The sequence below is a fragment of the Haemaphysalis longicornis genome, unplaced genomic scaffold, assembly GCF_048455015.1.
Source record: "Haemaphysalis longicornis isolate Haplotype H1 unplaced genomic scaffold, Haemaphysalis longicornis Haplotype H1 scaffold_9, whole genome shotgun sequence".
Lineage (NCBI taxonomy): Eukaryota > Metazoa > Arthropoda > Arachnida > Ixodida > Ixodidae > Haemaphysalis > Haemaphysalis longicornis.
The window spans coordinates 136,655,847-136,683,700 of NW_027526460.1; the positions used below are offsets into that span (position 1 = coordinate 136,655,847).

Consider the following 27,854-nt stretch of genomic DNA (forward strand, 5'->3'; position numbering starts at 1 on the left):
GTCCCCTCACCGTTATGCGCGCTATAAAACCCGGTGCCTGCGCCGCTCCGCTCCATCGTTCCAGCGCCGTTCCTCCGCTGTCCAACGCTGCAACGTGAACCCCCTATGCATCGCATCTACACAGGGGCTCCCGCGAGGGGAGGTGGTAGTTTTTGTGGAGTATATGTTTTCCATCCCTAACGAAACGGCATCTCTTAAAACATCGAGAACCGAACCGCCTTTGCTGATAACGCTCTGGAATATTTCGAAGCGTAATTTCTCTCTTTACGATTTATATGTCTGCTGCCAAGACGAATGCTGGCAACCATGACAGCGACCCGAGCGGCAACATGCTTTTAGCTGTTTTAACTGTACGCTACATGAAGAAAAGGTATTTCAAGCCTGTACACAACTAAATGAACAGGAATGTGCAGGCTTTCCAATTCCTTTTGCGGTTTTTCAATAACGCACTTGCAACCGGCAGAGCTGTTTGAAAACATATGGTAGTATCAAATTTAGACACTCCATGGCCCAGCCTTTTAGGTTTCAGAAATTTGTGGCCAATGAAAATTATTTTAGCCTGTTTCTTTAGAAATTATCTGTGCTTTTACCTATAGAACACAAGCTACAGAGAACACAAGCTACAGGCCATGTACATGAACTCAATAGGACAGCCAAAAAGTGGTTGGTATTAAAGGCAGGAAAGCGCAAACTGAAAGCGTGACAAACAACACGTATTCAATACTCCCAACCATGGCGATTGTGGTCTCCCATTCTAGCAACACGTCAACAACTTCTGTCGTCCGAAATAGACAGAGACGTTGTTGTACGCATCTATAATTCTCCAGTTTTTCACCACTTTCAACGTGTGTTTGCGTGTCTTGTTACATTATATATCCGGTTTCCGACCGTGGGAGCCTTGGCGTAATAATCACCACCAACACAAAGGAACGGCATATTTTTTTGGTACACGGAAATGCAAAGTGAAAACGTCTGCCAAAACTTGGGTAGGTCTTTACTCCACAAAAATCGACGCTACTAGATGAGAAAAACCCCGCAAAAAAGTATACTAATTACAGCCTTCATATCTTTAGATATGAAGAGTGTTTAGATAGTGAGAAAAAGCGCTCATCGTAGAAGAATGTCGCTGCTCCTGCCCAAGCTGTCAACAGCGGAACCTTCAGCTCAACAGCTCTGAGACTGGCGGCTTGGGCAACAGAAGCGGCGCTCCTTCCATCCGCCCACAGCACTTGCAAGAGATGTGAGCACATCAGGAACGCAGTGAGAGACGGGGGTTTGGGGGTTCGGCGGTTCGAACACCTCCGAATTTTTCTTCACGCTGCGCGTAAGCGGGGCTGAGTGTTTGGGCAAAACTTCTCCCTTCTTATAACCGATAACACCGTTTCAGCCACCTCCATGCTCATTATCCATGTCCATATAAAACGAAGAGCAATTCAGTGCTCGACTATTCTCAGAAAGGGAGCAAGGAAACGTTTTTTCCTAATGTCAAGGCCGATAGGAACCGGAAATCCAAGGGGTATTTGTGCAATGAAAATGCCGCATTGTTATATGCTAAATAGGCGAATTTTGTGACTCCTCTCTCAATACTGTAGATACCCCTTAACCCCACCTTCCGCTTAAAAATGGCCAACATCCCGCCCTGACAAAGTGGATGTCCAGCAAATTTGTTGTGAACGACTACACATGCTGATGGGGGGGGGGCTATGAAATCCTCCTCGCCGCCTCGGCGGGCTTGTCGCTTGAGCTCGGCGTCTCGGGCGGCGAATCCTGGGCCTGCCTGTCCTGCGCATGCGCTTGGTGTCTAGTGCAAGGATTGGTGTGTCCTGTCAAGCGCTCGACCTCGAATGACGTCAATCCTCCTTTTAGAGAGCAGCTACAAACGTACTCTTTACCAAACGTAATCGGGGGTGTGTGTGTGTATGGGGGGAAGGTCTCTTTGTTCACTGGCGCCTTATCATCCATCATGCGGATCGGATGCTTGTTTTGTGGCTTTTTAAACGTGTACTGAGCTCTACGACCTATTCCTGAATAGCTTGACGTACACAATCGGCGTGTTGGGCGCGAGCTGCTGGATTCTGCTGGGGTTTCTTGCTTACGACACCACCCCTTCTTAACACAGATGGGCTAGCAGCTTGCTGTAAATTTGCTCTTATTAAAGGAAAACTATGCCATGTTGGAATATTTTACGTTCTTAATACAAACGGGTATCGATTAGAAATTCTCAGGCACTTAAATCGACTTATGGGCTGTGGAGGTCACAGCCTAGTGATACTTACCAAATACGTCTTTATTGCTACATCATGTTCGCCAGAGCTTCTTCGACTTCATTTTGACGTCTTTTGAGGCATACTTGCGAAACGTCACGCAGCACATGTGCACAATGAGAGCCTCCGTGACTGGCGTGCACTTGTTCTACTCACTCTCTGAGTAGTCCACTGGCGTCTCAGGCGCAAGCGCAAGGCTATCTCTTGTCCCGACACTCACTATGGTGAGGTGGGGCAGGCGTAACGCACTCGTCTAACCCTCTGGAGGCCCGGGTTAAATTCACGTACTAACTGAAATGTGTTCCCCACAAGGGCCACTAACGCTTTTACCTTAGATGTGCCATAAAGACAAAATACAGGTTTGGTACATGAAACAAAGCAGTCCCTCTCAACGTGAACACTGTCAAGTGCGATGTTGTGATTCGCCACAAGGTCGTGGCGCCCTGTCGTGGCTACTTTCAATATCACCCTGCGTTTATTCCGATTGTAGTAGACTCAATTGCGCTGCCCCGGAACGTCAGCGCAGGGACGGCGCTGCTCTTCTCGGGCGAGCGTTCGATGAAGCTCGAGCTGGCAAAAGAGAAGCACAGCTGCGCTCTTTTAGCAGACTTCCGACTGCGTAAAAGACGGTTTTATTTTTTCCACCCATCTTGCAAATCGACTGCGAGTTAGAATCAGGTGCCTCCGCACACTTTAAATACCAGAGCGTAACCGAAAGCGGCCCCTTGCAGGTCCCGGACTTCCGGATGATGGCGGTGAAGCCGGTTGCGTCGGTGCGCGATCCCATTCTGTACACGTGCTCTGCGGCCGTGTCGGACGTGGGGAAACTGGCCATCCGCTTCCACATCGACTTCCGCAACCTGACCGAGTTCTGCGCAGATGGCCTCAAGTGCAGGATGCCACCCATCACGCGCTCGCGCACGAACGTTGTCAGTGGGCCGCTCGTCATCTATGACTCGCAGGTGAAGCTCGCCTCGCAAACCCTGCACTGGAGGGCTTCTTCGCTTAGGCGTTACCACTTTGTCCCCAGATTAAAGGAACCGGGAAGAGCAAACCTCCTTTGGTGCATTAAAGCGACTCTATTGTTACGACCAGAATGAGATGAATTTCATCGGCAACTACAAGCAGATATTCCAGACGTCATAGCCAACATCTGAAGCAGTGGAGGCTCTTCGGGCACTTTTTGGAAATTTCTCTATGACGGCTCACAACCTTGATTGTGCGAACAGCAGCAGTCGGATTAGGCCACCCCCAAGAATCATCATTATATGATTGTATTGCGGAGCCTATTTACGTTTTATCGTGTCAGTTTAACGCTAACGTGCAGTTTTACAGCGATACGTTTTTATGCTGGGCTGTTCTACCTCATGGCACCACTAATGCTTCGACGTTTTTCTATATTTTATCTGTTTTTCTTGATTAAGAAAATGTGTTGCGCAGCTTGAATGGAGCGCAGTGAGCAACCAAAAGCTATACTGAACCAATCTTTCACATTTTGTTTTGATACGGCCTATTAAAGCAGCCTATACGGCTGACTTCTTCAAACCGGTGTGTAGCCAGAAACTGCGCTCAAAAATACATGCGATGCGAGCGCTTTATTGAAATCACTTGCTTACTATGCACCCTGTGGGCTGACGAAAAATGTGGAACAATAAGAAGGGCTCTATTTTATCTAAACTTAGGCAAGTTGTTTTAGAAAACGTTCGAAGGAAACCATGTCCCTGGAGAGGACGTGGTTTATCCAAGTGCTTGCTGAAACTAGCCGACATGTCGCAAGCTGACAGTTTGCCGACGTTGTCTTAGGTGCGGACGCTTCAACAATATATGGGAGCCGCTGACACGTCTCAGCCGGAAGAAACTCTTGGACTTTGGGAAAGAAAGAGGTCACACATACACATTGAGGTACAATAAGCAATACGATAATAAAAAGTGCTACGTGTACTGCCGTGAGACCGATAGCGTATGCGAAGTCGAATCGTATACCCCACCAGCTTCTGAGGCCCACCAGCTTCTGGGGCCCTCAAGCGCACCAGCTTCTGAGGCTACCACGTCACAATCCTCTAACCCTTCGCCGACGCCCAAGTCTTAGCAATTTTCAGCCGTTCAAGTAAAGCCTAAGATAGACCACTCATTCCTTTTTACAATCATGCGAAGCATAGTCAACAAACGAGATGCACTATCAAGCTTAGTCGACACATGTTCTGCTGACGTTATTGTGCTTGTAGAAACCTGGCTGTCTGACAAAATTAATAGTGATGAACTGTTCGATTGTCAGAAAAATTACGTTTATAGGCTTGACCGTACTGATCGCCTAGGTGGTGGCATTTTGATTGCGGCTTCGGACGCCTTGGCGTCTTTTGACGTTCCTGTTCCTTCATCTTCTCTTGAATTTTTATGCACTTGTATTCACTTAAATTATAAAGATACGCTGTTTTGTGTCTGTTATAGGACGCCAAATGCCCCACCAACATTCTGTGATGACCTATTTGATTGTCTTAGCCATGTAGTCAAAAGATACCCGAATGCCGCAATATTTTTATTAGGCGACTTCAATTTTCCTGCAATCATGTGGGAAGACACTGGCCCAACTGTGCTTTCTGGCTCTTCTGAAAGCACAAATTTTATCAACGTGGGCTCCCCCTTTAACCTCACCCAGCTTGTTCAAGAACCAACTCGCATTACTGCGTCATCGGCTAATCTACTTGACTTAGTCTTATCCTCACATCCTGAGATGATTTCTAATCTAACGCTGTTACCGGGTTTGAGCGACCACTCTGTTGTACATTTCATCATACCATCTTTCTCCCTGCGCATGCGCAAGCAACCTAAAATTATCCGCGACTACCGCAATGCAGACTTTGATTCAATCAATGTTGAATTGGGGCTCTTTGTTGATTCCTTCATTCCGCAATTTTAGGAGCGTACCATTCATGAAAATTGGGAACTGTTTAAGGAGAAAGTGAAAGCACTCACTGACACATACATTCCAACCCGCCGATTGCCATGCTCAAGAGCACCGTGGTTTAGTATATCCCTTCAGAGACTCTTAAACAAAAAGAAGCGCATATTTCGGTGCTGCAAGCTACCTACCTCCGCGGTTAGATGGCAAGCATACATTTCAGCTGCATCTGAGTATAAACGTGCCCTTTACTCTGCTAAGTGCACTTTTTTAATTCAAACACTTCCTGATTTATTATCTACTAATCCCCGCAGGTTTTGGAACGTAGTGAACACGCGTAAAACTAACGATATCCGTCTAAAATCTAAATATGGTCACTTTTTACCACGCGAAAAGTGCTGCGATGTTCTTAACGACGATTTTTCTTTGTCATTTATAAATAGTTCTCCTGTAAATCCTCCCATTATCTCCTCTGTTACGTTTCCAGAAATGGAACCGATTGTAATTTATTTGGATGGTATAACCCACATGATTCATAACGCCAAACTTTCGTCTTCTGCTGGATGTGATAACATAAACTACAAATTTTTGAAGAATACTAGTGCCTATTCATCATTACTACTATCTTACTTTTTTCCCAATCTTTACAGACAGCCACGGTGCCAGACGACTGGAGGGTGGGCAAGGTGTTTCCAGTGCACAAATCTGGTGACGTACATTCCCCAACTAATTACAGGCCAATTTTTTTAACGTCAATCCCATGTAAACTTCTAGAACACATAATATATACCAGCCTGATTAATTTTCTGGAATCTAATTCATACTTTACTAAACACCAGCACGGTTTCCCCAAGCATCACTCATGTGAATCTCAACTATTGGTTTTCACTAACGACTTATTTTTGCCTTGAACCGCTCATCCGTAATAGATTGTATTTTCATTGATTTTGCCAAGGCATTCGATACTGTTCATCATAAACTACTTTTCTTCCAACTCAGTAAGCTTAATCTGGACATCAATGTAATCAAGTGGATTGAGTGTTTCTTGCTAAATCGTACTCAGTATGTTTCTGTTAATGACCATGACTCCGGCCCTTGCCCGGTGACATCCAGTGTTCCGCAAGGATCGGTGTTAGGCCCTCTCCTATTCTTAATATATATTAATGATCTTCCTGATACTGTTAACTCGTCTATAAGGTTGTTCGCTGATGACTGCGTTATTTACAAAGTCATTTAAAACCCATCTGATACCGCGAGTCTTCAAATTGACCTTAACAACATTTCAACGTTGTGCGAAACATGGCGTATGAAATTAAATGTTAACAAGTGTAAGTTTATGAGAGTTTCGCGAGCAATTAACCCCACCGCTCCTTCCACTTATTACCTCAATGGTTCGCCTTTAACTGATGTTACTACCAATAAGTATCTCGGAGTCCATATTACCAAAAACCTTTCTTGGGAAACGCATGTGAAGTTAATTTCTAACAACGCCAATCGCACGCTTGGCTTTCTTCGTCGCAACTTTTCTCTTGCTCCGTCATCGTTGAAACTAATATTATACAAGACACTCGTTCGACCAAAAGTCGAATATGCCTCATCCGTCTGGGACCCCGGTACTAAATCGCTCACCTCATCTCTAGAATCACTGCAAAATCGTGCTGCTAGGTTCATATTATCAAACTATGAGCGCCTGGCCAGTGTAACCGAAATGAAAAAATGGTTAAATCTGGATGACCTTTCCACACGACGCATCGTTTCTAGCTTGTGTACATTCCATAAAATTTATCACATCAATCAAATTCTTAAACATTTGCTTTTTGCTGGCCCCACTTATGTATCTCCCCGCATTGACCACACTTTCAAAGTTGGTTTACCATTGTGCAGAACTAAACATTATCATGACTCTTTTGTTCCAAAAACCAGCGTGCACTGGAACGGCCTTCCCGCTTCCATCGTCTGCATCACCGAGCCTGTCACCTTCAAATCGGCAGTTTACGATTTTGTTCATTCATTGTGATTTTTGTTTCTCTTTCCGCCCCGCTGTGTGTTATTGCTATGTGATTTTTTTTCCTGATTACCCAACTCCTCTCTGTAACGCCTGAACCGCATTGAGAGTAAATAAATGAAATGAAATAAATGAAAAGGTTATCAGGCACGTGGAAGCTACTCTCGGACAACGAACGTACAAACGCTTCGATCCTTAGTATAGAACCGTTTGCACGGTCGTTACCATTCTAACATCGTACCTAATGTAATAACCCTTAAAATAACACCGTTGCTATAGTAACAAGACATCGCGCTACCGCACAAGCAAAAAGGAGTGGAGCAACGCTGCCATTGCGGCGAAGGTAGAGGTTCTTGCCCCACAAAAATCCCCACACGTGTCAGAGAAGACCATGAGGGTGCGCGGTAATATTTCAAAAAAGCTCTTTTTGGTATCCCCGTAGAATTATTTTCTATGTCTACTCATAGATGGTTTGCATGTGATGAACCTCGCAAAATATATTCTGCCTGATTTCGTGCGAAGAAAGGCAGCGAGAAGATTCCACCGCAGAGGTGTCAAGGGATGTTCCTTAAAGAGGCCGGAATTTTCATTAAGATGTTTCGCACTGATTCTGACGCCCACCACACAGTTTGCTTTCTCTTCCACTCATCTACCTTTCCAGCTGGAGTTCTCCTCGACCGTTCCCATGGAAGGCACGGTGTCCTGTGCCTTCGAGAGCTCCACGGGCGAAGTGCTGGCCATCCTGTACGGATTCTTCAGCATCAGCCGGCACATCCTCCAGGAGGACAGCAGAATATCGTGGTTCTGCAAGGAAGAAACGGGCTGTCGTTGGGAGGAAACACACTGCGAGGTAGCCAACCACGTGAAGTACGTCCCGCACGCTCAACATCAACCCGGATTTCCGTGGCAGCAAAGCTTGGCCTAGCTGGTTAAGCATGGCGAAAAACAGAACAGCGCAAAACACAAGTACGAGAGAGTGAACGAGGGAGGATTCTCTGGTTTGTTTCCCTCTCCCGTTCATTTGCGCTGGTTTAGTTTCCGCCAACTTTGCATATATGTAGGGCCACTGATAATTCCAATGCTGGAGAATTCCTCTAAACCAACGTCTAAATTTCGGCTGTTTCGATTTCCTACCAGACAGCTACATAGCATTGTGTTGGGGGATTGCTGTGCGGAATATGACTCAGCTTTCAACTGTGTCTGTACCAACGAGAACCTACAGTAGTTTAAATTGTACAATGCGTTCGTTGATCACGCGATCGCTTTCTGAGACGCCGCAGCTATGCGCCGTGATCAAGAAGACTGGAGTTCGCGCTGCGCACAAATTTCGCATTATGGAGTACAGTAATCATCAGCTGTTTTTTTTTGTTTTTTTTTTTACCGAGTCTCTCATCGCCTTTTGCTAATCAGTCCAGCAGAGCTATGAAGGTGTATAACAACTCTAAAATCCCGCTCTTTGAATTGAGCGTTCCCTACGTGTGGGGCTGGTGCGGCATTTCGTTGCTACGTGCACTTTCGATTGCTTTCGGGCCCTTTGCCATAGCCTACACCAGCTTCAATGCGTATGTTGTGAACGAGAAAGCAAGCCTTATTTCGCATCGGAAATTGAACCTGCCTGCCGATTTCATCCAAACGGCACAATTTTAAAAACAAACGATGTCGATACCTTTTAATGATTGCTTACATCGGACCTTCCCACCGCGCTGAAACACCAGAGTATCCGCACGACGTACTGCCTTGTGGTCAATGCGAAAAAAAATCCCGCCATCTCCACGAAGTGAATGATGATGAGAGAGGTGAAGCTAAAATGCTTATCGGTAAAACCGTGAAACATTCGCCCGCACATCATACAAAGACTCGAAACGTCAAGCTCCGTTGACAAGCCCGTCGACGACGTCGATGTTTGTGGTGATTATGTAGGGCTTGTTTGGGACGATGAGAATCTCCGTAGGTAAGTTGGCGAATTCGGTGTGTGACATTTCAGCCACCTTGGCCGTCGCCTTCTGCAGACCGTCTTGTGTCGCGTACCCCCGGTACCTGTCTTGAGCTCGCAGGCGACGAACGACAACCTCTTTTTCTTCTTCTTCTTTTTGGGTAGCAACGAACGCGTAACGTTTTGACCTCTTCAGCCAATCTTTGGTTGGCCAATCCCTAGGGGGATCCTGCCACAATCACCATTAATGTGCCGGATACAGCAGCAACGAGGGACGGGACAGGGCCCGAGCAAGAGGAGCTGTGCCCCTAAAACAGTGCACAGTAAACAAGGACACAGGAAGAGGAACGACAAAACCGCGCTGATTATGTATTGAGGTTTGTTAGAAAGAAGCACGTAATTACACAAGAACACGAATAACACATCCTCACATATAATGGCGAAAAGCAATGCATGTTCCAACCCCATAAACAATACCACGTCCGATGCACTACACCCAACTGATTTCGGGAGACGGGAATTTCAGGCATGATTGCTGTTTTTCATCGAGTCCGTATCAAGCCTAATTAACATATCGGCATGCAGTAAGAGAAATAAAACATTTCAAGAAATCATTTATTGTGCCATAAGGGCCTAATTTGAGGTTCGTGACTATATGAAATTTTTAGCCCCTATATGTGTTTTTTTTTTGTTTTTAGGGGAACGTTCTGCTAAAATCGTTGTGGCTGTATGAGTCAGCAACGTCAGCTTTCATCGTACGCCTATTGCGAGAAGAATCTCTACGCTGTGCCAGACACGCTGAGATGCAGAAACCGGTGCTCGAGCCTCGAACCATGTTCCCCCGAGCAACTAAACTAGGTTGCCGGAGGCATAGCAGCAACACTGCAGTCAACGTCGCCACCGGCTGTCCGCACGAGCGCATTCGTTCTATGTTATTCTGTCACGCGATTTCCGCGGACCAACGGCAAAGACTTTTAAAGCGGAGCTTTAATGTTTTCATTGATGGCGTCTGTGACGCGAATATGCTATGCAGAAAAGCCACCTTTCTCTGATGATATTGATTGTGGGTGAAGTGTAACAAAAATAAAACGCTTCCCTTCGAAGCTTCGCGGCAGCTCCGTTACGGCCCCTTTGCTTAAGGCTGATATGCAGCAGGGGAGGAGGTCATGCAGGTGTGCGACAGCGCATCGTAAATAGGCCTAACGTCATATTGTGTGGTGAACATCGACAGCCATTACCCAGCGACCAAGTAAAATGAGAATGCCGTTGCTCTGCCGTAAGGCTGTTAGATACAAGGCGTTTGGCCTTACTCCCTATTGTGCGGTTTAGGAAGATAGACCAAACGTCCCATCTTGGGGTTTAAGACCTCAAACCAACATCGACAAAAATCTCAAGGAACACCAAGCAGCAGGAACAGACTCGCGCCGTACACCCCCAACCCAGCATGAGGCCTACGGAGTGCACACTCGATAGTTGCTGCGGGTATTCTAGAAAAGTGGTGTGTACCTCAAGAGTAGCACATACTTCCAGTGTGGGATTGGCCAACCAAAGAATCCATCGGAAGAAAGCTTCGCGTTCAACCATCGTCGTCGTTAGACGGAGGGATGCATAATTTTTTATGATCGCTCGGTTCATAGCTAACCCAATAAAACACGTACTGAAGGAAACAAACATGACCCAACTGCGCATGTGCCGCTCAAGGTCAATGGTGTCCACCCGTGGGAAGACCACGCGTACATCTGTCGCACCGAGTTTCAAGGTGACGCCGCAGCCACACGCACAAGCATGAGCCTATTACGGAGATATCGACGGCCGTCACAATGCAATTCCTAAGCGGGAAGAAGAAACGGGTGACGGACATCATTGTTTGAGAACCTCAGCCCAATTTTAAGCAGTAGTCGCAACAACCGGCATCTGCCGCATAGGGTAGCTTTCAAGGGCGTTTCAACCTATAGCTCCCAAGTTTAGCTGGATATAATTTTTCGTGCTGTCTAGTTTGTTAGTCGGTATGCATTGCCAAAAGTGTTAGCCCATGTGAACTCCGGCACAAGGAAATTTTACCTGCTTTTGTGTGTGTCTTTCGGAATGTTGGGCGCTACAAAAGAAGGCTGAGGGGCCAACGCCGAAGTTTCTGTTGTTACCGTACTTCCCCGATTCTAACGCGCCCTCGATTCTAACGCGCACCCGATTTTCGAGGCAAAAAACCGAAAAAACTTGCACCTCCGCTTGTAAGGCGCACGGAACTTTGTGAGCAAGAAAAACGAATGCGAGAGAAACGGCCGATTTATTTCCCGAAGTAATCTCACGCATCTCACTCCTCGTCGCTCTCCGAGAGCTCCTTGTCGCCTTACGCTGATCGCGACATCTCGTCCTCGGTGCCATCAAGCGCGTTCGCGATGCCACACTTCTGAACGACCGTTCAACCATGGTCGATGGGATCGTGACCGGCCCACGCCTCGCACGCCCACCCAGCGAGCTTCTCGAGAGGCGCACGCTTCAGCGAACCGCTCGTTGTGAACGCGTGGGAGCCGCTCGTAAGCCGTGGAAGCCGCGCACCTTCGTTTGCCGCTGCTCCCATTGCTGTTATCAAGTGCGCAAGTGGAATAATTTGACGATTTGTGTGAACGCCGATAGAAAAGCCTCGGCGCCTTGATCCGAAAAATTGTTCCTAAAAGCTTTGGCGCCATCTTGAGATGGCGATAGCGATGGGTGGGACGAAATTTCGGCAGTTTCGGTTTCGTATCCAATTCTAACGCGCATGCGATTGTTCGGCCTGTTTCTCCGGAAAAAAAGTGCGCGTTAGAATCGAGTAATTACGGTAGTCATCATCGACAGCTTAGGCGCAGTCTGTAAGTCTTCCTGGTCCAGTAAATACCATTTCTTCCCTTTTACCAGTGACAATGCAGAGCATACCTACTGTGTGTGATTATTACCAGCAGCTTCTGTTATCATGTACTTTAGAGGGATGACCCAGCTTTTTTTATACTGCGTTATTGCGTTGTAGTGTGCGATCGACTATATTCATCGGCGTTGCAATGAGCTCAGCAGGACTTCCTCTTCTGCGAATGAATGAATGAATGAATGCTTTCAAAGAAGTTCTTCCCGGTGCTTTCGTGCTGTCAAGGAGCAGTTACCGTTTGTGCCTTTTCCAAAATAGTCGGCGCTTAGCCCCTGAGAAACACGGCTAAGGAAGGAAGAAGATGGCAACAACACTTCGCTCTTAATACCAGTTTTATTGTGTACTGAGTGTCTCTACCCCGACTGGCCTCTTACACTCTACAGTTGAATGTGACTTGGCATATTCGAGTGATTAACGCTCACTTTTTAGGCGAAAGCATTCAGCAACTGAAAACTGGGGCGCCATTCTGGCTCGGAAGTTCGCGCTAATTTCAAAGGTCTAGGAGAGGTACGCCACTGTCCCCGAAGGAACGGTCGGTGACAGGGCCATTCTGGAGCTTAAACTTCCAATGAAAGAAAATTATCGGACACCCCGGGAAATCTAACGTATTCACCTGATAAGAAAAAAATAACAAGAAAACCGCTAAGGTGTTACAACAGAGCTAACTTCAATCGTATCAACCAAGAGTTATCCATTTTTTTAAGGATTTATGCGTGAATATTTGTCCCGCTCCATCGAAGCAAACTGGATTCTTTTCAAAAATACGTTTTCTCAACTCATCGCCAAATATATACCCGTGATAACAATATCATGCACTAACACTGCTCCTTGGTTTAACCATCAACTTTGTCTCCTTAATAACAAAAAGAAACGACTTTACAGGCAAGCAGGCAAGAATAAAGGATCGACTTCATGGCACCGGTACAAAATATGTGACCAACAATATCAAGCGCTTATTAAAACCACACGCCGTCATTTTTTTCACTCATGATTTACCCTCGATGTTAACTAACAGTCCACAAAGGTTCTGGCGCTTAATTAACCCCTGATCGTGTCCCGTTATCACGCTTTCATCAGTCAATGGTGACGTAATTCCAGAGGGTGGTTGCGCGCAGGTGTTTAACGATAGCTTTTCTTCCGTATTTACCCGTGAAAACACTATCAGTTGTCCTAACGTAAGCCACGTTGCTGACACTAACATGCCAGTGATTGCGATTAGCGAAGTCGATATTCTATCTTTACTAAACAAACTAATAAACTCTTCTGATCCGGACCACCTCGGTTTAAATAATAAAATACTAAAGAATACTTCCGATGGTATCTATCGCATCTTGTCTGCTCTTTTTTCACAGTCCATTTTATCTGGTGCAATTACTTAAGATTGGGGAATAGCAAAAGTAACACCCATTTTTAAATCAGGCAATTCCTTATCACCACTCAACTACAGACCAATATCAATAACGAGCACTATTTGTAAACTTCTCGAACAAATTATCTACTCACAGGTGATTAGCTACTTAAGAGAACATAATACAATCTTTAAATACCAACACGGGTTTAGGAAAGGGTACTCGTGTGAGACTCAGCTCGCTGGTTTCATTAACCACATTCACTCATCCGTTGACGCTGGGCTTCAAATCGACTCAATACTTCTAGATTTTTCCAAAGCTTTCGACCGGGTACCTCACCACAGATTGCTACTCAAAAACAACTTACTATCCACCCTCTTGTAATTGCATGGGTTGAAGATTTTTCGTCATGAAGGGTTCAATTCACATATGCTAATAACGTTAATTCTTTATTTGGCCAAGTACACTCTGGTGTTCCACAAGGCAGTGTCCTGGGCCCTTTACTTTTTCTAATTTTTATCAATGACATACCAAATTGCGTTTCTTCAAGGATCAGGCACTTTTCTGATGACTGTGTTATTTACCGTACAATAACCTGCTTTACAGACCAACTGGCCCTCGAAACTGACCTTGACTCTATATCTACTTGGTGTTCCACTTGGTTAATGTCGTTGAATAATTCTAAAACTAAACTTATGTCCCTTACAAACCACGTATCGCGCATTCAAACTGCCTATTCCTTAAATAACACAACTGTTGAGCTAGCAGACACTTACAAATACCTGGGACTTAACCTGCATTGTGACCTGACATGGAATCATCATATCAACATCATTCTTGCATCCGCCAACCACTCATTGGGTTTTTTGAGGCACAAACTAAAGCATGCTCCATCTAACCTTCGCAAACTTGCATACGCAACTGTCATCAGACGTAAAATTGAGTACGCATCTGCCATTTGGGACCCTGACAAAGCATACTTAGTTGACAAAATTGAATCCCTTCGAAATCGTGCCCTTCGTTCCATCTTTTCAGATTATTCACGTCATACCAGCGTCTAGGCTCTAAAACTTCGCGCATCTTTACCTATGCTATCAGATCGGCGTAAACTATCACGTTTATCATTGTTCCATAAACTGTACCATCACTCTTCACTTCATCCTGATTTCTTTTCTTCGACACCGACGATCTTTCCCCGACGGGACCATGCCTTAAAAGTGACACGTGTGAAATGCCACACTTCCAAATATTCACAATCCTTCATACCTCGCACAATTGTGGATTGGAATGCCCTACCATCTCACACTGTAAATTTAACAGATCCGACCAAATTCTCAGAACTGTTACACACTTACTTCGTATGTTATTTTTACTAAAAAGTGATTTTATAGGTTTTAGAGTCCTTTCAAGATTTAGTTGTTTGTTTTCTTTGTTTCTTGCTTCCTTTTTCTTTTTTGCCTCGCACCCGCTTGTAATTATTTGTTTGCCTATTAACGTGCTGTAAGTAGTCTATTTTATTCATGCTCAATGTACCCTGCCCCCTATGTAATACCCCCCTAGTTAGGGCCTTTAGGGGTATTTTTGAAAAAATAAATGAAGAAATAAATAAATAAATAAAAGAACTGACAAAGGCTTCCGGCGGCAGACATTCCGACGTGCCAGATGGAATGGGACCATTGAGCGTCCCAAACAACGGGCAAGCTGAGCATTGAACCTTCCATGTCGCACAAAAATAACTGCAAGGATGTGCAACGTCAAGCCGTAAAAAATGAGGTGGTGCTGGTGTGTCCTGCCATTTATAGCATTTATCCCGAACTCGAATCACTCTACATTTCGCGTAAAATGGCGATACGTGTGTGGCCTATTTCATGAAAAAAAAAATCACCCTCACAGCGCAGGATTTGTCCTATATTTCAATTGTAACTGAAAACGTTCCCCTGAACGAGGCTACTGAAGTAAAAAAAATGGCCCCATATGTACATAAATCATAGTATTTGGAACCCATATAAGCCTAAACTGCACTTTTCGGCACCTATTACGGGCTCTCAAATCATCATTTTGTGTGTCTGAACTTCCGGTCTGTACTGATTACACTCTGCGATAAGCAGACGACAAACTGAATTCTCGGCCCAGTAGCGACCCTAACGGCGCATCTACGCACCTGCCTTGATATCACCTAATACAGAACTCTGGTGATAGCAAAGGCGAGTTTAGACGGAACACGTCCGAGCGCTACTGGGCCCTGAATCCAAACTGCGGTGCCTGTTTACTTGTCACTCGTGGCTGGCACCACGTGGCGGCGCCTGGCTGGTCCTTGCTGGCGGTGGTTCAACCCCAGCACTTTCGATCTTGTCCGTGTGCGACCAACAACTTCCAAGGGCGCATCCACAGATCGCTTATTTTCCAGACAGGATGATCATTTCGTTGGTCAACTACAGTAGTGCCCTTAAGGTACAGGGCATTCACGGAGGAGATGAACCATCCAACACCCCTACCATCCAACCTTTGTGCCCCCCCCCCCTAAGGCGGTATACTACCGGACTACCGTCAGTCCCGCTGCCTCTATCGAGAAATGTGAGGGATTGAAAAAAAAAGCATAGAAAAAAAAGTTGTTTCCTGTTTTTTCAACCAGGATAACTTTGAAAAAAAAAATAACCAGAGCTTCTCCGGGAAATTTGTTGTGATGAGCCAATCTACGTACGCCTTCGGAAAGCAATGCCTTGACATCAATTTGTGCGCAGATTTGAAGAGCAGAAGCTTATCCGGGAATTTTGCAATGCCGCATGTAACAAATATATTCTTTTCAGTGTAAACAGATGAATTTATCGGGCACTTAGCTTCATTAAGTGATGGGTGGGCGAAAGCCAACGATTATCGGAGTTCTTCACGGCTGCATCGTGTCTGCGGTGCGGTCATGTTCACCTGTCATGCGGCATGCATCTGGATAATTCTTGTTCCATCTTGGCGCGCTACAGGGTTGGTGGTTACCACACTTGGCTGCGGCTGTTGGCTACCCCTGTTCAAATCCCCTTCGAACACAAACAAGTTTCGTTGTATATTTTATTTACTTTTCCTTTTACAGCGGCCTGAATTTGGTTTCATTCGTGTAGTCGCCAGAGACTACGGTCACTTCTCGCGTTCGACAAGGCTTAAGGCCGTCGCGTCAAGAAGTATGCCGATTTTTAATATGTGTGCGGAATCCTCTTCTTTCCCTTTTTCATATTTGTCGAAAAAAATCAATAAAAGAACCTAGTTCTTTCATGCCATTCAACCTTTTATGAAAACTTGGATCTCTACCTCTACCCAGCGCCTTACCCCTCCTTTCCCGTCCCGCACGAACAGATCTGGCGCTGCGTGCGGAACAACCACTAACATCTACACCACTTGTAACTGACTACCCACTCCCTATACTGCGAAAACAAACTCTTCCTCAACAACACTCAACTTGCAATGAGTGTGCTAAACTCACCGGCTACACATCCCCTCCACATACGAGCAGCAAGAATGCGGGCGCCGGGGCGGCCATCTCAGTGGCAACGCTGCAGTAGTCCAACGGGCAATGTCAGCAGCCGTTGTACAGTCTTTGTCAAAATTTTGTGGGCCACGGCGACCGTGGCCGGAGCAGGCGCGCGGCCGAGCAGGGGCGCTGCGCTTGCCGCTGTCAGCTGGTTGCGCGGCTAAAGAGAGCGAGGGGAACTTTTGCTCTTGCTTTTGTAGTGCGTCCCGCGCGACAAGAGCTGCGCAAAGTGCCTGCGCTGAAGCGAAGTGCGCCTGCTCTGAGAAACCGGCCTCGCTGCACTTATCGTGCAACAAAAGGAAGCGAGAAAGCTTCCCTCATTCTCTTTAGCCGCGTAACCAGTCGACAGCGGTAAGCGCAGCGCCCCTGCTCGGCTGCGCGCCTGCTCCGGCCACGGTCGCCGTGGCCCACAAAATTTTGACAAAGACTGTACATGGCTTTCCGGAACAGTATGGTCGCTTTTGCCCGTTTTCTTAAACACCCTCATCCATTTTCAAAAGCATGTGTATTCTCTCTCTCTCTCTCTCTCTCTCTCTCTCTTTCTTTCTCTTTCCCATGAAGCAACCAGAACTCTGCAATTCTCCGAAACTTGCGAATAGTCGTCTCCCTGCAATGACGCCCTGTTTTCAACTAGCGCAACTTCCCGTCCTCTCCACGTGCAGCTGCTCCAGCTGCCAGCCGGGCATGGGATTCGACAGCTTCTACCACCTGTGCTTCGACCCGCGCCAGATCGGCCAGTCGTGCGTGTTCCAGCACCAGTGCCAGCAGTCCGACCGGCTCTCCCTGTGCTTGCAACGCAAGTGCGAGTGCAAGACGCGCCACAGAGAGCACGCGGAAGGCTGCTGGCCGGTCGTCGAACTGGGTTACCTCTGCGGCCCGCGTACCATCTGCGGGACTCCGCACGCCGAGTGCAGCGAGCATGCCTGCCGCTGCGGCAAGGTTAGCAGACACCTTCCCCTTTTTAAAGCATGAGCGTACCTCTTTATCACGTGTGTAGGCATCCACCCCTTCGCTTTTGAATAACGTTTTCTTTTCTTGCATGCTTAAGTTACACTTCTGGGCGGATATGTTTAACCACAGGACGGCAAAAACTACAAGGCACACTGCAAAAAGGGAAAAAAGGGAAAGGGAAAAATCCATGCCACGTTTTCTTAGCTTTTGGTTTTACAGCCGGCCATGTTCAGCGTCCCCCGTTTAAACATACTTCGAAGTCAACTAGTCGAACAGCCTGCTTTATTGGAAAAAATTAGCCCAGCTTCGCTGTATTAACATCGTGAACATAGATGTTAACACCCAAGCTGCTTGGCGTTTCCTAATCGCTAGGCTAAGTCTTATGGAACTTTTCACAGCTAGCGGACCACTTATCATTTATCACTCCTTCACAGCCAGCTTATCAAGTAACAACGCGTTGCAGACATTATCAAATGCTTTGCTCAGGTCACAGTAGACAACCTCCAAATGGCCTCGATCATTAACTGCAGCGGAGGTCTGCTCCTTGAAGCAGGCGAGAATATTTGTCGTCTATCTTCCTGACTAAAAACCGCGCTGTTTACTTATAAGAAACTGCTGTACAGAACTTGCGAATACCTTGTGCAGCACCGTCTCAAAAAGCTTGGAGGCAGCACAAAGGAGAGAAACTGCTCTATAGACTTTTGCATTAAATTTAGTGACTGACTTGAAAAATGGGCGTCCTCGAGAAATTTTCCACTTGCGAGCAAACTTATATGTTTTTAGACAGGGATTGAATGTCCCAGTTAAAGCAGGAACAGAAATGCTTCCGAATGTTTTTAAAATAGCTGGAGGTGTTGAGTCAGGGCAACACGACAGCGACGGTTTCAGGCGCCTTAGACTCTGGTGAACCAACTGTTCGTTCAATTATACTAAGCTAGAACCCTGTACATGGTTGAACAGTAGGTTTTAGTTTCACCTCATTGCGGTGGCCATACGTAATACTAAATTGCTTCGCAAAATGACTGGCAACATCATGAACGTCTCCCCAGTGGAATCAACCAGACGGATTTGCTCATGTGAATTATTGTTTCGGGATCGAATACATCTCTAGAATTTTGCAGGCTGGGAACTTATGTTGTTTTCCACTAAATCGAGATAGGAGCGCTGGTACCGCTCATAAAGACTAACATATTTTGCTTTAAGTGTGGAAGTCCTCTTTCCATTCATCAAGACGGGTTTTATTAAATTTTCTGTCACAGCGGTCTTTTAATTTAAGGGCGGTACGAAGTTCATTAGGGAACCAAAAGGGGTGTTTTGATTGGCAGGGTTTGCACTTGGGGATAAACTTATTCTTGCCACTTTTAACTACTGCAGTGAACCGCATGACCTGCGTGTTACAATCAGGTAGTTCTTCAATTTCTTACCAATAAAATGAAGAAAAAAGTTATACAACCCAATGTAATCACCACGGGCATAACAGTAGGGAGAAAATTCATTATTCTTCAGTTCAGCACTACAACGCTGGATCTAAACGGTAGCAGAAAGTAAAAAAGTTGGGTGAAGCTTGCCGGGTTTGACAAAAGAGATGTCTGACTACGATACTCGCGCGTTTTGAATTTCTCAAAAGTAAAGATCTAGGACATTTTAGAGCTGTTTTTGATAATATTTAGTTGAACCATGAATGTGAAGTCGACGAAGCCTAAAATCATGCTGTATTTCTGCTGTACGTAGTAATTGTGGCGTTGATGATTAAGGTTATCCCATTGCACACCAGGTGATTATAATAACAAAAAGATTTCTTTCAAAGTAAACACAGTTGAATGCAATGGTGCACAGTTTTTGTGACGATGCAGACGCAGATAATAACCAGTGGAACTCAGCCGCGACATCGACGTTAGGTTTGAAGTCCCACAATGATGTATCCATTGTACTAACTGGGCTTCACGTGTAACGCCGTCTGCCTGTACCCAATGCGAAATGAACCCAGAGTAGTTTTTGTACTTAAGGTGCACGTCCCAGTTGGCGTAATAAAAGTCCAAAACGAAAAATCAGTACTAAATTTTATCGTACACCTGATAGTCTGCTGCTGCTACTTACCACGGTGCGGGAGGCACCAGGTAAAAAATGCACCAATCAGTAGCAAACTTACCCTGCACAAGGCACCTTGTGTATTAGAAGGGACTGTAATAATGACACCAACCCCCACGAGCCCCAAAACTAAGCAGTAATCAACCGTCGCGATGAGTCTGTAGGTGAATGGTTACAAACCACGAACGGTGGTCGTCGGAGTCTTGTTCAAGCTTCGGCGGACGGGCTCCATGTCTGTGTACCAGGTAGAAAACTGCAGGACCTCATTGACAGTCAGAGCAAAGTACACGGAGAAAGTACTTCAGTTTCGCCCTTTTTTATATGTCATATGGGAGAAAAAAAAAACCTCTTAAAAACCCGATCAGGCGTTAAAAGGGGCCGCACCGAAGTATTGGTTCCCCCTTGACCAGCAATAAGTTTGCTAAAGACAGACAAATATTCTCGAATCTCTTGATACAGCCCACCTTGTCGCCGCACCGTCAATATATTTTATTACAAACTTTCTTATTAGCATCTTTGGCAAGACATATAATGCAAAAAGAAGGAACTGTAAAAAGTCTTGTCTAAGTAAACAATCAATAGAAGGCCACGATGCTCCCTTCTCAATCATGCATGGTTGATATGGAAATCAGTGTCCCTCCCTGGCCGAGCCTCTACAGGTCTCAGGGTGCGATATCTGAGCGAGACCTTGTTAACAAACAGATGAAGCAGAATAAACAAAACAGAATAGATATACGCACTGTTCATACGATAAGGCACCCTTACAACCCTAACTGACATCGCTGTTTCAAGTACATCGCCTCTGCCCCACGTGGCGCTCTTCGTGCTCTTGGTGGTGGCGACAGAGGCAAAAAGCAGTCGAAAGTGTGCGAAGCCCAGGGAGCCAGATACGTCGGCAAGTCGCAGGATATCTGACGGCGACATGGGCATCGGACAATTCTGATCTACATCTCAGGGAAGGCGACGGGATGAGACGTCTAAGTAAACCGAGGAAATAAAAACTTCTCCAAAATTAAATACACAGACAAACACACCCACACACGCACAAACACACACGCACAGCAGTCGTTCTTTAAGGGATCCTGCGGCACTTGCCATCGACTTCTCGGAATTTATTTCGGAGTAAAGTGTAACAGTAACAGCAATCTCCCCCCACAAAAATTATGAAAATCTGTTCACAATCAACGAAACTGCGCACGATTAGAAATCGCGCATAATCGTCCCCTTTCAACTCGACCGCGGAGAACGCGACGAAAGCTGCGCGCTCTGTCCGGAGAGGGGGGAGGCTGCTCGCGTACTCCTCGGTGGCCTTCGATATATCACAGGCCGGGAAATTCTCTCCCTTTCTCCGCAACGTGGAGGGGCCTATTTCCGGTCTGGCGCAAGAACAAAAGCAGGCTTTCTGCCAGCTCGCAAGCCCGCGCTCAGGCTGGTAGGGCATTTTTGAAGGAATGAGCGTTTGGTGTTGAGTCGTCCGGTTCAAATGGAAGTCTTGAGTTCGTCACACAGTCTCGGCGGGCACTGAAAACCCAAAAGAAATTCCAAAGATATTCGTACAGGTTCAGGCATAGAAGAGGTTGGTACACAACGCCGACGACGCCTGATTATCACAGGAAATGCGAGAAGCAGTGAAAGTGACCAACGACAGCCGATGGGTGAGCCACCGCCCAATTGACGTAATTTAGGTGGTCCTATTGGTGCATAATGAGGGAAAATTGAAGGGAGCGCGGTTCGTTCGTCCGCGCCTTTCACAGTGATCGGCGTGCACGTCGCTTCACGTGAGCGTGTGATGTTTGACTCGGGTATTCCTCGCTGTGTAATCTAAATGTCGCGCAGGTATATTTGCACTGCTTAAATAGTGTTCCAGGGTCATTTAAGTTTGAACTATGGCAAGAGGAAACATTCCAGTGAACCATTAGGGGCCCTCTTAAGGATCTAGAAGTTAATGTGATAGCGAAATCCATTCTTCATTTAAATTCCAAACTATCAAACTTTTTGTGTTGTTACATGGTAATTAGGAAAGACCGGGTCGGGAGTGGCATATTCTCAATGGGTTGCCATCTTTGCCCTAAAATTCCTGTCGTGTCGCGTCATCCGAATACAGAACCTTCGTGTGGCTGCGGCTATCCGAACCACAATTTTATTAGGCTAATAAAGGTATGCTTTGTTTACTACCTTCTTGATATACAGCTCTGAACCTCTGGGTTCTGGCTCTGGCAAATCAGCTGCCCGACCTTTTCATTCGTATAGGCGACCTCAATGCACCCTGGGCTCTTCAGAACGGATTCAGAGGTCACCAGATTTGCAAATTCTTAACACAATCGGGAGCGTGCCTATTCAACAAAAAACTGCCTACATACCATATCATAAGATACACTTATACACATTTAGACTTGGCTATTCACTTTGCATCTCTTTTTCTATCTCTTCAGTGGGATGTCGACCCGAACCCATGTAGCATGAATCACTTCCCTGCGACATTCACATACATAGGCGAAAGCATAAACACGCCACCTTCCCATAAAACGTAGAGCCAGGCAAGATCAAACTGCTAAACATTTACAGATCTCATCTAAGCTGTCCCCTACATCCATAAAACCCTAATACGTTTAAGAGCAACCCAGCTCTTCACGGGTCGTCGCCACCGAAACATTGTCGTCGCCGCCGAAACGTACGTTCCACAGGCCTCTGGTGCTCAGCAGAACACGTCGAGGCCCTGGTGGAGCGAAGACTGTAAGCGTGCGCTAGAGGACCAGAACAAAGCGTGGGTATTTTTCGTCGATGTTCCACGTCGCAAAACCTAATTTCGTGCAAAAGGGCCAAGTATGTTGGTAAGCGTATTTGCCGTGAGGCAAAAGGGGAGAATTGGCGTGCGTTTCTGGCGTTCCTACACTCATGTAGGCACAGATAAAGTATAGATACGGGTACGAAGGTTAAAAGGACATCAGACCCATACCCTGCCAACACATGCACACAAATCATGCACATGAATACTAAGACCAAAAGGCCGTTAGAAATATAGCCTGCCTCTGGTCAGCTCATAAGGGGGCAAGTTGGAATACCATGCAGGCTCTTGCACGACACTTCCAACACGTGTCCAGTTCAGTAATCTACACAAATACTTTCGTGCACAACAAAATGTCACGCTCAGACGGCGTGATTTGTGAACGCCGTCGAGCTTTGTGCCTACGTGCTTTGGAAGTTCCCAAAATACGGCTGTGCTTCGGCCCTTCTGCGTACTGTGTTTTCGTATCGGAAAACCTCGCTGGGCTACAGTAGGTGTGGGGGCCCACGTGGCTGACACACCAGGAGCTAGCGTAGGGGACAACGCCGGAGAACTAACTATGGCCACCCAAGAATCCCACATATTCCCCAACTTTTATGCTTTTTGGCGCTCTGTGCCCTCACTTGACCTTGCTCATTTAAACCAAAAGGGCACTCATCAACATCACCATAATCAGTCATTTACTTAGAGCCCACGTACAAGTATAGTCGACCACCAAAGATGTGTGTCCGTCCTTTAAAGTCTTTGTAGATACTCCCAGGCGTAAGCGTAGTTTTACACACCTAAAGACATCGCTTAACCTGAGTACGTAATCGACAACATTCTTTAAGCTTGAATGATTTCTGTGATTGAGCGAAATTTTGTGACTGGCGCGGCCGAATTGCAGTCGTTTTTTTTTCTTTCTGCCGTTTGTCTTCCCTGCTCAAGCAGTAATGAAAGGCGAACTAGTTGGTATGCTTGTATACTTCTAACAGCGCTGAGACGACAGGGACAAAAAAGGACAATCACAGGCGTCTCTGTTCGTCCTCCTTTCTTTGTCCCCGTTGTCTTAGCTCTGTTACAAGAATCCCTGCTCTCTTTCTGAACTTTCCCTCCACTTTGGCCGTTGAAAGCTTGTCATGTTAATAACAAGGAGTTGGATATGATATTGTGTAGATACTTCTCAGGGATGTTTTCAGTGCCACTTATTCTAGTGGGGTGTAGATGCTTACTCCCCAAATATACCCGCAGCAACCTTTCGTTCCTTACTAAACTGGTCCACTATTTCTCTCTTTTTTCCTGGGCTTTTTTGCATTTCTCGTTTTTTAACACGAAAGTGTTGTATTCCCGGAGACACCAACATTTCGATGATGTCATATCCGTCACCAAAGTGACGCCAGCACAACGAAGCAAACGGCCTGTAAAGGGTGCACCCCTGCTCACAGGGTCTTCTTCTAGGAAAGCAACCTTCGGTATTAGCAAACGTTACACTTCGGATTGTTCGTTTTCGGGGTTTGTATTTTAACCGGAAACTGTTGTATCGCGGGATAAACCATGATTTCACTGGGGTCATATCCGTCACAAAAAAGCACGCCAGGACACCTTTTCCAAAGCGACCGGCCAACAGGACATCGCTTGCCAAGCACACCTAGAAGACAGCCGCCGTCTCGCAAATCATGCTCAGCTGCAGATTTCGCTGCACATTTCACTTCTTTTTACTGATTCCTATGGCAGAGGAATCAACCCCAGTTTTTTGTGTAGTTTAACTCGGCTTTCGTTTTGTTTCAATGCTTGGGAAGTTATCATTCCCACTTCCTTATTTTTTGTTGTATTTTTCCTAGTTATTATTCTTGGAAGTGGATATATTGTCTCCAGCCGAAACCTTAGGTGGTAGCGATACTTCGCTGGCACTGTCTTCTGATTTGTTGTTCAGAGTTAATGCATTGTGGCGTGGGAAGCGTGGAACAGTGCTTGCGCCTCTTGTTTTTGATCCAAAGTCTCGGTTAGGTTGGGGTGGACATATCTTTCTGGGCTGGGTTAGGATCGCTAACGCATGGTTTGGCTGGGTTGGGTTAGCTTAGGAGCTGCCTTTATGGTTCGTGCTCGCCTAAGATTGGTTAGGTTAGATATTTGCTTACAATACACATTCGCATAAAGCTGTCACGAATGCATTTCCGCGGGAGGCACTAGAATAGTGAAATACCGACTGTCCGCAAAAAGATGCCGGCAGGATGGCCACATGGTCGCGACCAGCCAATGGCGCCGCAGTTCGGGACTATTTGCGCAGCCTGCAATTTGCCGTCCCGTATATAGGACCGACTGTATTACATTTAATGAGTAATGTGTTCAAAACACAAAAGCGTTGCCCGGACCCATCCCATAAAAAGAAAATGCCGGTGGCCGGCACAATATCAGCGATCGATAAAAAGTCGGCAGCCGGCTAACAGCCACACCCTTCCTTTACTTGTTTCCCCCGAAAAGGTAAAACTTAGGTGGTACCAGTGGGCTACTCTGCTTAACATTACAACACTTACTGAAGCTATTCCCCCCAACTGCGTAGTGTTTTACCAAAAAGTACGTCGCTATGAACCGAATATCACTAAGCGGCTTTCGGAAACTACAGAAAACGCGCGTACGCAGAAACCACCCGATATTTCGTGGCGCAGAGGCAGTGATTTCAGCGGCGAAGTCAGTTGCGGGCGTTGGGTGCGGGCACAGATCGGTCCGCAAGACGGCACTTCCGGCACGGCCACCATCTTTCCTTCTCACCTTCATCCGCAGGACCACAAGCCTGAGAACGGGACGTGTACAGTGGACCTGAGGATAGAAGTTACGCACGTGCTCGTCATTGTCATGTCGACAATGATCGTGTTCGCCGCCTTCACCTCGTTGATCTGCATCCTGCTACGTGACAAGCTGCCGGAGGACGAGGATGCTAATCGCTCCCGCTATTCGCTGAACTCTATCAGATAGGCGGCTCTACCACCTGTACAGCGCGTCTCCACCACGATAACTACTGATATCACCAGCAATTTAGATTGAATCATTGTATAGTGCAGTTGGTTTTTCTATACCACAATAAATATCGTGTGGTTACAAGCATTACTTAGCGCTACAATGGAGCTTGTGTTTTGTGAAAAGGGAATACGGTATTACCGAGCCGATGCCTAATTCGCTATTTGCACCTGTTGCGGTGGTTCAGTGGCAAAGGCGTTGCGCTGCTGAGCACGAGGTCGCGGGTTCGATTTCCGGCCGCGGCGGCCGTTATTCTGATGGAGGCGAAAAGCAAAAACGCCCCTGTGTACGAGATTTTGGCGCACGTTAAACATCTCCAGATGGCCAAAATTAATCCGGAGCCCTCCACTACGGCACGCCTCATCGCCTGCGTCGCGTCGGCATGTTAAATCCTGCAATCAATCAATTCGCTATTTGCATTTTCTGTGAAGAATATCCCTTTTATGAGTTGAGTATAAGCTGTATCTATGCTAATAGCCAGTGGCAGAACAATTCAGAATTTTAAATTGGCCTTTTGCATACCTGACAGCGGAATATGACGTTATTCATATTTTATTTTTGTTGTTCAAACAGCTTCATCACTTTTTCAAATACGAGCATTGTCGCCAGGAGAGATGCGCGCTTAAACAATCTAAACGGACAGCACCACGTGTGCTACCTATAGTGCCAAAAATGTGTGTAATATTTTAAGTCTATGGCAGCGCTTGGTGGATGGGACTGAAATATAAAAGTTGCGTTAATACAAGTCATACGTAATATGAAAGAGGACAAACTATTTATTAAAAACTTATCGAATTCGTTTGTGTTCCAAAAATATTTGTTATGAAATGTGAACTTGTGTTTGATTTAGGGTGCGTTCTATTTCGCAACAGCTTGGTATATAGCTTAAGAAGCCGTCTAAGTGGACACCTGAAGTAATTGTTTGATTGATTGTAGGGTTTAACGCGCCGACGCAACGCAAGCGATGAGGCACCCTTTAGTGGATGGCGCCGCATTAGGTTTGGCCACCTGGGGATCTTTAACGTGCGCCGAAATCTCGTACACAAGGTGATTTTGCTTTTCGCCTACCTAAAGTAACAGGAATCGCATTGGCACACCGGTCACCAACGCAGAGGCACGTAGCTGCAGATGTGCTGAAAAACGCAAGCAGCAGGTTTCATAAAGAATAGTAACCGAACTATTAAAACATTACGGGTTTCAAAAATTAAACAAAACATCTTTAATTGTAAATTAAATGAAGTATTTTGTTGAAAGGAAATGTTAGTTTGTCACACTATTACGCAAGAAGGTAGCACGGGGGTCCCTCCCTTTTTCGTTTATAAAGGTGCGTAGCCCGCATCGTTGCTCACTTCAATCTTGCCTCGGCGAAGCAGTCTTTGTTGTCTGCCACGTTCGAATTGCAACCGGGCTTATCATGGCTGACTACGTACAGGAAGAAAGAAAAACAGGGAAGAAACCACACAAACACACACAAAAGAGAAAGCAATAACCCCACAACTGAAATGGCACGTGTCGCCCAAGCAAAATGCCGGGAACGGGCCTGTCCTGAAACTCAAAAACGAAAAGATAAAGTTAGAGTGACGTACAGGGCACAAGAAAAGGCAGAACAAAAACATTACAAATAAAATGGAATTCCACAGAAAAGGTTGGAGGGATGCGGGCGCGTACTAAACTGGAAGCTCAGGAATGAGAACAAAAGGAATTAGGTGACCAAGTAAGGAGCAGAGGGAGGGGTCATAGTCTGTGAATAAAGTATATGCAAGGCAATGCCTAATCGCGCATTCCCTGTGAATATCGCAACGATTGCAAGTTGCCCCTAGACGCATTAATTCCAGTAGGCTCCATGAAATTGAATTTGGTAATTAAATAGGATTCTCGCTATTTTCTGTCCCTAGGAGGTTTAAAGTTTGACTGAAGTATATACAACTTAAGGTCATCAAAATTGTGGCCTGGTTGATTGAAATGCTGCGCTGCAGCTATGGAGGATTTGCTATGAGTATTTGCCCGGTAACCGTTAAGACTTAGGCTCATAGGTTGACTCGTTTCGCCTATACATTGTTTGTGGCACATTGAGCCTTCCAACATATGCACAATGTTGGATGAAATGCACGTAAAACTTGAATTATTAGTGTGGACATAATTACTGGCTGCGCTTTTAAAGATGATAGTC

At 46.0% G+C, this 27,854-nt stretch overlaps 1 protein-coding gene across 1 annotated transcript in view; it reads left to right on the forward strand.

The window, feature by feature from the left end:
* Positions 1-25,642, forward strand: part of LOC144153457 (uncharacterized) — a 36,344-nt gene extending 10,702 nt beyond the window's left edge. The window contains exons 4-7 of the mRNA XM_077685101.1: positions 2,996-3,226; positions 7,830-8,035; positions 17,529-17,805; positions 25,451-25,642. Of these exons, the coding sequence (XP_077541227.1) occupies positions 2,996-3,226; positions 7,830-8,035; positions 17,529-17,805; positions 25,451-25,642 (906 nt within the window). The remainder of the gene's footprint in view (positions 1-2,995; positions 3,227-7,829; positions 8,036-17,528; positions 17,806-25,450) is intronic.
* The last annotated feature ends 2,212 nt before the right edge of the window (positions 25,643-27,854 follow it).